The following is a 13,754-nucleotide window of genomic DNA, read 5'->3' as shown; positions in this document are numbered from 1 at the left end:
AGGGGAGGGGTGAGAGCTCAGAGTGGGGAGTGGAAGCTCAGAGTGGGGAGGGGTGAGAGCTCAGAGAGGGGAGGGGTGAGAGCTCAGAGAGGGGAGGGGTGAGAGCTCAGAGAGGGGAGGGGTGAGAGCTCAGAGAGGGGGAGGGGTGAGAGCTCTGAGAGGGAGGGTGAGAGCTCAGAGAGGGGAGGGGAGGGGTGAGAGCTCAGAGTGGGGAGTGGAAGCTCAGAGTGAGGAGTGGAAGCTCAGAGTGGGGGAGGGGTGAGAGCTCAGAGTGGGGAGTGGAAGCTCAGAGTGGGGAGTGGAAGCTCAGAGGGGGGAGGGGTGAGAGCTCAGAGAGGGGGAGGGGTGAGAGCTCGCTGGGCTGTCAGCAGATAGAACAGGAGACGTCTGGGGAAATACTGCTGCGTTGGGTGTTGCCGATCGTCACAGATACAAAGGATTCCTCGTCATTTCACTCCCTTGGATCGGATACATTGTATCAGTAAGTAACGTTTGTGTTATATTTGTTTCTGTTTATCTTTCTCTGTATTGTGTGTGGGGGTAACAATGTCTCCAGTTAGTGGAAAACATTTCTGGTATAAGAAATACACCATATTGCCAAAAGTATTGGGACGCCTGCCTTCACACACACATGAACTTTAACCACTTAACCCCGGACCATATTGCTGGTCAAAGACCAGAGCACTTTTTGCGATTCGGCACTCCGTCGCTTTAACTGACAATTGCGCGGTTGTGCGACATGGCTCCCAAACAAAATTGGCGTCCTTTTTTCCCCACAAATAGAGCTTTCTTTTGGTGGTATTTGATCACCTCTGCGGTTTTTATTTTTTGCGCTATAAACAAAAATACAGCGAAAATTTTGAGAAAAAATTCAATATTTTTTACTTTTTTGCTATAATAAATATCCCCAAAAAATATATATAAAAATACGTTTTTTTTCCTCAGTTTAGGCCGATACGTGTTCTTCTACCTATTTTTGGTAAAAAAAAATCACAATAAACGTTTATCGGTTGGTTTGCGCAAAATTTATAGCGTTTACAAAATAGGGGATAGTTTTATTGCATTTTTATTATTATTTTTATTTTTTTTACTACTAATGGCGGCGATCAGCGATTTTTTTTTTTTCGTGACTGCGACATTATGGCGGACACTTCGGACAATTTTGACACATTTTTGGGACCATTGTCATTTTTACAGCAAAAAATGCACTGATTACTGTGAAAATTACAATTGCAGTTTGGGAGTTAACCACAAGAAGTGCTGAAGGGGTTATGTGTGACCTCATGTGTGTGTTTACAACTGTAGGGGGGTGTGGCTGTAGGTGTGACGTCATTGATTGTGTCCCCCTATAAAAGGGATCACACGATCGATGACGCCGCCACAGTGAAGAACGGGGAAGCCGTGTTTACACACAGCTCTCCCCGTTCTTCAGCTCCGGGGACCGATCGTGGGACTCCAGCGGCGATCGGGTCCACGAGTCCCGCGGTCATGGTCACGGAGCTTCGGACCGGGTCGCGGGACTCACGGACCCGATCGCCGCTGGAGTCCCACGATCGGTCCCCGGAGCTGAAGAACGGGGAGAGCTGTGTGTAAACACGGCTTCCCCGTTCTTCACTGTGGCGGCGTCATCGATCGTGTGATCCCTTTTATAGGGGGACACAATCGATGACGTCACACCTACAGCCACACCCCCCTACAGTTGTAAACATACTTCAGGTCACACATGATGTATATCGGCGTGAAGGGGTGAAGGGGTCCTTAAGTGGTTAATATATCTGATAGTAAATTAGTGACGCGTGAGGAGACTGAAGGCGTGAGCTGAGGGGTAGAGAGATAGATTTGGGTGTCGTCCAGGGGCGGACTGATCATTCGGGCACCCGGGCACTGCCTGAGGGCCCCATGCCACTAGGGGGCCCCATCAGGGTTGCCAGCCTCAGTAAAACCAGGGACAGTATGTAAAAATCCCAAGATTATAGCTGCCCCGCCTCTCCAGTGCCTTTTCAGTGTGTGTGTCTGTATTCTGTGTGTGTGTATACTGTGTATGTATATTGTGTATACTGTGTGTGTATACTGTATGTGTATACTGTGTGTCTGTGTGTATACTGTGTATGTATATTGTGTATACTGTGTGTGTATACTGTATGTGTATACTGTGTGTCTGTGTGTGTATACTGTGTGTGTATATTGTGTATACTGTGTGTGTATACTGTATGTGTATACTGTGTGTCTGTGTGTATACTGTGTGTGTATATTGTGTGTGTGTGTGTGTGTGTGTGTATACTGTGTGTATATATTGTGTGTCTGTGTGTGTATACTGTGTGTGTATACTGTGTGTATATATTGTGTGTATACTGTGTGTGTATACTGTGTGTGTATACTGTGTGTATACTGTGTGTGTATATTGTGTGTGTGTGTGTGTATACTGTGTGTATATATTGTGTGTCTGTGTGTGTATACTGTGTGTGTATATTGTGTGTCTGTGTGTGTATACTGTGTGTGTATACTGTGTGTATATATTGTGTGTCTGTGTGTGTATACTGTGTGTGTATACTGTGTGTATACTGTGTGTGTATATTGTGTGTGTGTGTGTGTGTGTATACTGTGTGTATATATTGTGTGTCTGTGTGTGTATACTGTGTGTGTATATTGTGTGTCTGTGTGTGTATACTGTGTGTGTATACTGTGTGTATATATTGTGTGTCTGTGTGTGTATACTGTGTGTGTATATTGTGTGTCTGTGTGTGTGTATACTGTGTATGCCAAGCTTTTTTTCTCAGAGAATGGGTTCAGGAACTTACCCATTTTGAGTCACACCTTGTCTCCGCCCCCTACCCACCTCTGAGCACTGTTTCTTGGTTTCACCCCTACCCACCTCCCAGTACCGCCCCTTTTAGGGAATACAAAGCCAAGTATAATTTTTTGGTGCTAAGCAACAATAGACCCCCCTCCCCAATAGACCCTTTGCAACAATAGACCCCCCCTCCCCAATAGACCCTCCGCAACAATAGACCCCTCCTCCCCAATAGACCCTCCACAACAATAGACCCCCCCCCAATAGACCCTCCACAACAATAGACCCCCCCCTCCCCAATAGACCCTCCACAACAATAGACCCCCCCTCCCCAATAGAGCCTCCGCAACAATAGACCCCTCCTCCCCAATAGACCCTCCACAACAATAGACCCCCCCTCCCCAATAGAGCCTCCGCAACAATAGACCCCCCCTCCCCAATAGACCCTCCGCAACAATAGACCCCCCCTCCCCAATAGAGCCTCCGCAACAATAGAGCCCTTTAGAGAATTTGAAGAATGTGCTGCACCACAATGGCAGGTTCCCAGTCACTATTTCTTTTCATGTAAGGCCAATGTTTCAAAAGTGTCCGATGTGTCCGCCATAAAGTTGCAGTCACGTTAAAAATTCGCAGATCGCCGCCATTACTAATAAAAAAAAATTATAATAATAAAAATGCCATAAAACTATCCCCTATTTTGTAGACGCTATCACTTTTGCGCAAACCAATTAATAAACGCTTATTGAGATTTTTTTTTTTACCAATAATATGAAGTAGAATACGTATCGGCCTAAACTGAGGAAAACATTTTTTTTTATATATTTTTGGGGATATTTATTACAGCAAAAAGTTAAAAATATTGAATTTATTTTTCAAAATTGTCGCTCTATTTTTGTTTATAGCGCAAAAAATTAAAACCGCAGAGGTGATCAAATACCACCAAAAGAAAGCGCTATTTGTGGGGAAAAAAGGACACCAATTTTGTTTGGGAGCCACGTCCAGTGCCGGGACAAGATCTTCCAGTGCCCAGGGCAAAGATGCTAAACTGCGCCCCCCCCCTTTCCCTTAGGGTTAGGGTGCCCACCCCATCCCTGCAATAAACCATTGCGCCAGGGGCAGCCGCTCCCTCCTGCCCACCCCTTTTTCCGGCCCTGGCCACATCGCATGACATTGTCAGCTAAAGCGGCGCAGTGCCGAATCGCAAAAAGTGGCCTGGTCATTTGGCAGCCAAATCCTCCGGGAGCTGACGTGGTTAAGCTACATTCCCCTTCTCTGGGGGCTACACTGTGAGGGGTTATTTACGAAAGACAAATCCACTTTGCACTACAAGTGCAAACTACAAGTGCAAAGTGCGCTTGAAATTGCACTGAAAGGGCACTTGGAAGTGCAGTCTCTGTAGATCCGAGGGGGGACAGCATTTTAGCTTGCTATAATAATAAATATCCCCCAAAAATATATAAGAAAACATTTTTTCCCCTCAGTTTAGGCCGATACGTATTCTTCTACTTATTTTTGGTAAAAAAAAATCGCAATAAGCGTTTATCGATTGGTTTGCGCAAAATTTATAGCGTCTACAAAATAGGAGATAGATTTATGGCATTTTTATTATTTTATATTTTTACTAGTAATGGCGGCGATCAGCGATTTTTTTTTTCTTTCTTTTTATCATGACTGCGACATTATGGTGGACACATCGGACATTTTTGACATGTTTTTGGGACCATTGTCATTTTTACAGCAATCAGTGCTATAAAAATGCACTGATTACTGAGAAAATGGCAGTGAAGGGGTTAACCACTAGGTGGCGCTGAAGGGGTGGGCTATGTGTGACGCAACACTGATCACCGCTTCCGATATTACAGGAAGCGGTGATCAGTGTCCTGTCACTAGGAAGACTGGGGAAATGCTTGTTTACATCAGCATTTCCCCGTTCTTCGTCTCCATGAGACCATCGCGGGTATCCCTACGGACATCGAGTCCGCAGGACCCGCAGTCGGGCTCGGTGGCGGCGCGCATCCACAATGCCGCTTCTTAACCACTTATCTCCCGGACCATATTGCTGGCCACTTTTGCGATTCGGCACTGCGTCGCTTTAACTGACAATTGCGCAGTCGTACAATGTGGCTCCCAAATAAAATTGGCGTCCTTTTTTCCCCCACACATAGAGCTTTCTTTTGGTGGTATTTGATCACCTCTGCGGTTTTTATTTTTTGCGCTAAAAAAAAAATAGAGCGACAATTTTGAAAAAAATTCAATATTTGTTACTTTTTGCTATAATAAATATCCCCCAAAAAATATATAAAAAAAAATGTTCCTCAGTTTAGGCCGATACGTATTCTTCTACATATTTTTCGTAAAATCGGTTGGTTTGCGCAAAATTTATAGCGTTTACAAAATAGGGGATAGTTTTATTGCATTTTTATTAATTCTTTTTTTTTACTACTACTAATGGCGGCGATCAGCGATTTTTTTTTTCGTGACTACGACATTATGTCGGACACATCGGACAATTTTGACACATTTTTGGGACCATTGTCATTTTCACAGCAAAAAATGCATTGTTTACAATTGCAGTTTGGGAGTTAACCACAAGGGGGCGCTGAAGGGGTTAAGTGTGACCTCATTTGTGTTTCTAACTGTAGGGGGGTGTGGCTGTAGGTGTGACATCATTGATTGTGTTTCCCTATAAAAGGGAACACACGATCAATGACGGCGCCACAGTGAAGAACGGGGAAACTGTTTTTACATACAGCTCTCCCCGTTCTTCAGCTCCGGGGACCGATCGCGGGACTCCAGCGGCGATCGGGTCCGCGGGTCACGGAGCTTCGGACCGGGTCGGGGGCGCGCGCCCGCGACCGGGCACTTAAGGAGGACATACCTGTAGGTGCTTGTGCCCAGCCGTGCCATTATGCCGACGTATATGTGCAGGAGGCGGTCCTTAAGTGGTTAAAGCTCTGTCTCCCTTCACATTTGAGGCTCCCGAATGTCTTCCATGTTTCTCTCTTGGGGTAGGGGTAGGCAACCTCGGCACTCCAGCTGCGGTGAAACTACAAGTCCCATTATGCCTCTGCCTCTAGGAGTCATGCCTGTGATTGTCGGGGTCTTCCAATGTCTCATGGCAATGAAATCATGGATTTCAAATTCTCCAGCGGGAGGCTTTTTATATCTAATTGACGAGGGGGATTCGATCCTGAGGAAAGCTGTTGGATTCCTTCTACTGATGTTCCTGCCTCCATTTGGTGAAACTTTTTCATTAGAAGTTTCCTCTCAAGCCCGGCCCTAAACGGGTGGGGAGGCCTCGTAAGGTTGGGTGGGGAGGCCTCGTAAGAGGAAGGTACTGTCATGTTATAGCCTGCAGTTTTCCTACCTGTGTAATTCTTACTTCCTTGCTGCAATGCTGCTCCAAGACACATACAGTTGTGCTCATAAGTTTACATACCCTGACAGAATTTATTATTACTTGGGCATTTTTCAGAGAATATGAATGAGAACACAAAAACTTTTCTCTCATTCATGGTTAGTGTTTGGCTGAAGCCTTTTATTATCAATCAACTGTGTTTACTCTTTTTAAATCATAATCACAACAAAAACTACCCAAATGACCCTGATCAAAAGTTTACATACCCCAGTTCTTAATCCCGTTTATTGCCCCCCTTTAACATTAATGACAGCTTGATGTGTTTTGTGGTATTTGTGGACGAGGCTCTTTATCTTCTCAGATGGTGAAGCTCCCCATTCCTCTTCCAGTTCCTGTAAATTCTTGGGCCGTCTCACATGAACGGCACATTTGAGATCTCCCCAGAGGGGCTCAATGATATTGAGGTCAGGAGACTGAGATGGCCTCTCCAGAACCTTCTCTTTATTCTGCTGTAGCCAATGACAGGTCCACTTGGCCTTGTGTTTTGGATCATTGTCATGTTGGAATGTCTGTCCCATGCATGCGCAGCTTCCTGGCTGATGAATGAAATGTTCCTCCTGTATTTTTTGATAACAGTCTGCAATCATCTTGCCATCAATTTTGACCAAATTCCCTGTGCCTTTTTAGCTCACACATCCCAAAACATCAGTGACCCACCTCCGTGTTTCACAGTAGGGATGGTGTACCTTTAATCATAGGCCTTGTTGTCTCCTCCCCAAATGTAGTGTTTATGGTTGTGGCCAAAAAGCTCAATTTTGGTCTCATCACTCCAAACGGCCTAGTGCCAGAAGGTTTGAGGCTTGTCTCTGTGTTGTTTGGCGTATTGTAAGTGGGATACTTTGTGACATTTGCATAGTAATGGCTTTCTTCTGGAGACTCGACCATGCAGCCCATCTTTCTTCAAGTGCCTCCTTATTGTGCATCTTGTACAGCCACACCACATGTTTTCAGAGGGTCCTGTATTTCACCTGAAGATATTTATGGGTTTTTCTTTGCATCCCGAACAATTTTCCTGGCAGTTGTGGATGAAATTTTAGTTGGTCTACCTGACCGTGGTTTGGTTTCACCAGAACCCCTCATTTTCCACTTCTTGATTAGAGTTTGAACACTGCTGATTGGCGTTCTCAATTCCTTGGATATCTTTTTATATCCCTTTTCTGTTTTATACAGTTCAACTACCTTTCCCCGCAGATCCTTTGACAGATGAAAGATGCAAGGGTCTGTCAGGAGTCCAGGAACTCATTGAACTTTTATACACACACACTAATTGCAAGCAAACCGATCACAGGTGAGGATGGTTACCTTTAATAGCCATTCAAACCCTTTTGTGTCAACTTGTGTGCATTTATCTGGCCAAAATCACCAGGGTATGTAAACTTTTGATCGGGGTTATTTGGGTAGTTTCTGTTGTGATTATGATTTAAAAAGAGTAAACACAGTTGATTGATAATAAATGGCTTCAGCCAAACACTAACCATGAGTGGAAGAAAAGTTTGGTAGTCTACACAAAATCAAATGGTGTCCTCTTTCTTGGGAACAACAACAACGGGTGAGGCCCAGGGGCCCTGGGAGGGTTGGATAGTTCCCAGGTCCAACATTTCATTCAGTTCTTGTTTTATGGTGTTCCAGACGGCTTCTGGAACACAGTAAGGGGCTTTTTGGATGATGAGGTTTCCACATGATGAGTGGTGAAGGTCGTCCTTCCGGGCCGAGAGGAAAAGATGGGACGGCGGTGGTGCACAACGGTTTTCATGGACACCTGTTGTTCCTGGCTGAGCTGGGGGCCCAAGGTTACCTGGTGTACATCAGATGAGTGACGCGCTACCTCCAAGGTTACCTGGTGTACATCAGATGAGTGGCGCCCTACCTCCAAGAGATCAAGCACGATTTTGTCATCTACTTCAGAGGGTAGGGGGCAGACCACCAGGACGGGAAGGTTTCTGTTGTGGTATTCCTTGATCATATTGACATGCGCTGTCTTTTGCCGCTTCCCCCGATCGTCCAGCACGAGAACATAGTTGGTCTCATTTAACTATTTGATGGTTCGAAAGGGTCCCACCCATGTAGATTGTAATTTTGTTATGTGGATCTGTACCAAGCTCCTGAGGGACCCTAGTGAAAAAGCAGGCCAGAGCTAAGACTCCACGGCCTGGGGAACCCTAAATTGGCGATTTACAAGGGCTCACTCTCACAGACTCCTGACAAGTACATTATGAGTAGCTGGATGCTATCATGGTGAATGGCCACATTCATTTGTAGTTTCTGCAAACTGCAAACAGGTTGGGTTTGCTTCGAATCCATGCTCAACCCGAACCTCAATGCCATCTTTCTTGGGTACAAAAACTACAGGTGAGGCCCAGGGGCTCTGGGAGGGTTTGATAATTCCCAGGTCCAACATGTTGTTCAGTTCTTGTTTTATGGTGTTCCGGACGACTTCTGGGACTCAGCAATTGTCTTTTTGGATGAGTCGGGTTTGCAAGGTTTCCACACGAGTGGTGAAGGTCGTCCTTTCGGGCCGAGAGGAAAAAATGGGACAGCGGTGGTGCACAACGGTCTTCATGGACACCTGTTGTTCCTGGCTGAGCTGGGGGCCCAAGGGTACCTGGTGTACGTCAGCCAAGTGGGGCGCAACCTCCAGGAGATCAAACACGACTTTGTCGTCTTCTTCAGAAGGTAGGGGGCAGACCACCAGGGTGGGAAGGTTTCTGTCATGTTATTCCTTGATCATATTGACATGCACGGTCTTTTGCCGCTTTCCCCGATCATCCAGCGCGAGAACATAGTTGGTCTCATTTAACTTCTAATTTGAAAGGATCCCCCCCCCCCCCCCCCCATAGATTGTAATTTGTTATGTGGATCTGTACCAAGCTCCCGAGGGACGCTGGTGAAAAAACAGGCAAGAGCTAAGACTCCATGCCCTGGGGAACCCTAAGTTTGCAGTTTCTGCAAACAGGTTGGGTTTGCTTCAAATCCATGCTTAACCCAAACCTCAAATCGAATGGTGCCACCTTTCTTGGTTACAAAAACAACAGGTGAGGCCCAGGGGCTTTGGGAGGGTTGGATAATTCCCTGGTCTAACATTTCATTCAGTTCTTGTTTTATGGTGTTCCGGGACGGCTTCTGGAACACAGTAAGGGACTTTTTGGATGGGCCGGGTTTGCAAGGTTTCCACATGATGATTTTCTCTTGATCAGCTCTGCGGGAAGTCTGCCCGCTCTCTGAACACAATAACACACTGGGGTTGATTTACTAAAGCTAAAGAGTGCAAAATCTGGTCCAGCTCTACATAGAAACCAAATCGGCTTCCAGGTTTTTTTGTCACCGCTTAATTGAACAAGCTGAAGTTAGAAGCTGATTGGCTGCCATGCGCAGCTGCACCAGATTTTGCACTCTCCCGTTTTAGTAAATCGACCCCAATGTGTGGATGAGAGAATCTGGTTACTTTTTTTTTCAATCCATTGGTTGAACAAAAAAAAGTGGCTCGTGTATGGCCAGCTTCAGTCTCAGCTTCGGCCTGTGTAGGAATGTATAGAACTGGTCACATTGGTTAATGAGTCTCAGATACTTTCACTTTTGTTTCTCTCTTCTGTTCTCAGGGATGGCATCTGCGGATCGGAGGAAGGGGCTGGAATCTTCGAGAGAGACATATGGAAGAAAAAATGGCGGTGCAAAGGAGGTGCAGAGACATATGGAAGAAACAATGGCGGTGCAGCGACATATGGAAGAAACAACAGCAGATCAGAAACATATGGAAGAAAAAACAGCGGAAACGAGACATATGGAAAAAACAACGGCAATGCAGAGACAAATGGAAAAAACAATGGGGGTGCAGAGACATATGGAAAAAACAACGGCAATGCAGAGACATATGGAAAAAACAATGGCGGTGCAGAGACATATGGAAGAAACAATGGCAGATCAGAGACATATGGAAGAAACAACAGCGGTAACGAGAAATATGGAAAAAACAGAGGCAATGCAAAGAAACATGGAAAAAACAATGGAGGTGCAGAGACATATGGAAGAAACGATGGCGGATCAGAGACATATGGAAGAAACAACAGCGGTAATGAGAAATATGGAAAAAACAGCGGTAATGCAGAGACATATGGAAAAAACAATGGGGGTGCAGAAGCATATGGAAGAAACATTGGATGTGCAGAAACATATGGAAAAAACAATGGCGGTGCAGAGACATATGGAAGAAACATTGGAGGAGCAGAGACATATGGAAGAAACAATGGCGTTGCAGAGACAGATGGAAAAAACAATGGCGATGCATAGACAGATGGAAGAAACAATGGCGGTGCAGCCGCATATGGAAGAAACAATGGCGGTGCAGAGACATATGGAAGAAACAATGGCAGTTCAGAGACATATGAAAGAAACAATGGCAATGCAGAGACCTATGGAAGAAGCAATGGTGGTGCAGAGACAAATGGAAAAAACAATGGCGGTGCAGAGACATATGGAAGATACACTGGCGGCGCAGAGACATACGGAAGAAACAATGGCGGTGCAGAGACCTATGGAAGAAACAATGGTGGCGCAGAGACATAAGGAAGAAACAATGGCAGTGCAGAGACATATGGATAAAACACTGGCGGCGCAGAGACATTTGGAAGAAACAATGGTGGTGCAGAGACCTATGGATGAAACAATGGCGGAGCAGAGACATTTGGATGAAACAATGGCGGTGCAGAGACATATGGAAGAAACAATGGCTGTGCAGAGACATATGGAAGAAAGAATGGCGGTGCAGAGACATATGGAAGAAAGAAAGGCGGTGCAAAGAAATATGGAAGAAAGAAAGGAGGTGCAGAGGCATATGAAAGAAACAAAGGGGGTGCAGGGACATATGGAAGAAACAATAGCGGTGCAGAGACATATGGAAAACACACTGCCAGTACAGAGGCATATGGAAGAAACGATGGCGGTGCAGAGGCAAATGAAAGGAACACTGCCGGTGCAGAGACATATGTAAGAAACAATGGTGGTACAGAGACAAATGGAAGAGACAAGGGCAGTAAAGAGACATATGGGACCATATTATATACTATCTATCTATCTATCTATCTATCTATCTATCTATCATTGGTTAAACTCAATGGACTTTTTTCAACCTATGTTACAATGTTACACTGCACAGGCATGGTCTGCCATTGCCACTATAAGGACGCTAGTCCACCACTGTCACCATCAGGAAACCAATCCACCATTGTCACTATCAGGAAGCCAGTCTATAATTGTCGCCATCAGGAAGCCAGTCCATCGTTGTCGTTTTTAGGACGATGGTCCACCATTGTCACAATCAAGAAGATGGTCCACCATTGTCACTATCAGGGAGATGGTCCACCATTGTCACTATCAGGACGCCAGTCTATAATTGTCACCCTCAGGAAGCCAGTCCACCATTGTCACTATCAGGGAGATGGTCCACCATTGTCACTATCAGGAAGATGGTCCACCATTGTCACCATCAGGAAGCCAGTCTATAATTGTCACCATCGGGTAGCCAGTCTATAATTGTCACCACCAGCAAGCCAGTCCATCGTTGTCGCTATCGGGAAGATGGTCCACCATTGTCACTATTAGGAAGATAGTCCACCGTTGTCACTATAAGGAAGCTGGTCCACCATTACCCTTTCTTTTTGTTTTATGTCACTCTCTATCTAACTGCAACCCCCCCCCCCCCAAAAAAAAATATGAGGCAGGGTGGGCTAGAATTTCACATCGGGATCTAGTGCTCAGCAATAATGGAGCAGATGGGCCCCAATAGTGGATAGACAAGCCCCAGTCACTTTTCAATGCAAAATAGAGTTTATTGATCTTCACCCAACACTCCTGGGGGAGAGGGTTAGGGCACAGGACACTCCATGGACTTGGTCCTCTCCAGATAAGGGAAAAAAGTATTTACCTTTTTCACAGGTAGAGGTCTGTATTCTGTGAAATCATCTTTGGACTGCTATTGCTTTGAACACTATTTGATTCTTCTACAGACTCATTGGGGAGAGGCCACCACACTTCAGTCATAGACAGAGCTTCACCCAACTTCCTAGATTCCCCAAATAGGCTTAAGTGCCTCCATGGTGCAACCTCCTAGGGGTTCACCAGGGAGATATAAATATTCAGAACTGATTAGTGCAACCTTCCACACTATTGTCAGGAACACCCCCCTAGCAGCAGACAGAAGCAAACAATAACCTGAGTCTAGGAGAGACCCAAGAAAACTAAAGTATAAATCCTCAATAACCCAATAACCGGGTTTAAATCAGAGACTAGGAAGGGATCCTTCGGTTGTAGCAGTAACTCTCAGCTTAGTGGGGTACAAACGGAGTATGGTAGTTGCAATGATCTTAGACACCTGGACCCCATTCACCTGGATATTGGCCTTCTCTCTGGCATTTCTCAGCACCGCTTCCCTGTCTCTATAGTGTAGGAGACAAACACGGATGGGCCTAGGGGGGCACCTGGTTTCGGTGGGCGAACGGTTTGCGGTGAGCCCTCTCAACGATAAAGAATGGGGGAAAGGCCTCCTTTTCAAAAACTTCCAGCAGCCACCCTGCAACAAAGGTGGTGGGGTCCCTCGCCTCAGTTTTCTCCGGCAACCCCACTATGCGTATGTTGTTCCGTCGCAGATGGTTTTCCATGTCACCTGCTCTGTTAATAGTGTCTTTAGCCAGCTGATGTGCTACATGGGCCTCCCGAGCGACTGGGGGCAGCTTGTCTTCCACGTCGCTCACCCTGCTTTCCACTGTGATCGTGCGCTCCCGGATCTTCTGCAGAGCCTGTCTCAGCAGGGATACATCCTTTCTCAGGCCCCCAAACTGCTCCTTATTCCTTAAGAGTATTCACTGAATCCGTGCAGACATGCACCGCTCTAAGTATCTCAGCCAAAGTGGGTTTCTCAGTGTCATCTGCATCTGTATCTGTGTGCAGGGGAAGAAGCTGCTCAACTGTATAGTCCTGCTCTCCATGTCCCTCTGCCTCTCCCGCAGACTGCCCCCGTAAGCCCTGTGCTGCCATGTGGGACAGTTCTGCGCCCCCCACGCGGTCTGATCCAGGGGTCCCCCCAGCTTTTGGGCATAGTGTAACATGTCCCATGGGTTCTCCTTGCCCTAAGTCTTTTGCGACCGTTTGCTGACCCCCTCCTTTGATTTCTCAGCTCCTCTCTGCGTGCATTGAGCCAGGGCCACAGCGGCGCCATCTTGGATTTCTCAGCTCATGAAATCCTCTTTTTTTCTTTGCCATTCTACGGGTGCAGAGGGCCGGCGGGTAGACCAGGAGGGTGACCGGGTCAGTAGCCAGCTTGAAAGCCGTGTCTCACCGTCGGATCACTTCTGGGAGAGGATTGGTAGCCTGTGCTGTGGTGGAGCTGTGAGACCCACCTCCTCTCACATGCCGGTCTTGGCCACGCCCCCATCCTTCAGTTGTAGAGAGACAGAGAGTGGAATCTACTAATATTCCAACTCAGAATAGGTTCCATCCTCTGGCGGATTGGAGAGGGAATTAGTCAGATTTCAGAAGAAGAATAAAAGGGAGGAG

General features: G+C 46.3%; 1 protein-coding gene across 1 annotated transcript; it reads left to right on the top strand.

The window, feature by feature from the left end:
• The first annotated feature begins 344 nt into the window (after positions 1-344).
• Positions 345-11,550, top strand: LOC120924710 (involucrin-like). Its single transcript, XM_040335724.1, has 2 exons — positions 345-481; positions 9,806-11,550. Exon 2 carries the CDS (start codon positions 9,808-9,810, stop codon positions 11,191-11,193), a length of 1,386 nt encoding a protein of 461 aa, XP_040191658.1. The 5' UTR covers positions 345-481; positions 9,806-9,807; the 3' UTR covers positions 11,194-11,550.
• The last annotated feature ends 2,204 nt before the right edge of the window (positions 11,551-13,754 follow it).

This window comes from Rana temporaria, chromosome 1 (assembly GCF_905171775.1).
Source record: "Rana temporaria chromosome 1, aRanTem1.1, whole genome shotgun sequence".
NCBI lineage: Eukaryota > Metazoa > Chordata > Amphibia > Anura > Ranidae > Rana > Rana temporaria.
Note: the sequence above shows the minus strand (reverse complement) of the source record. Positions and strands in the feature narration are given on the sequence as shown.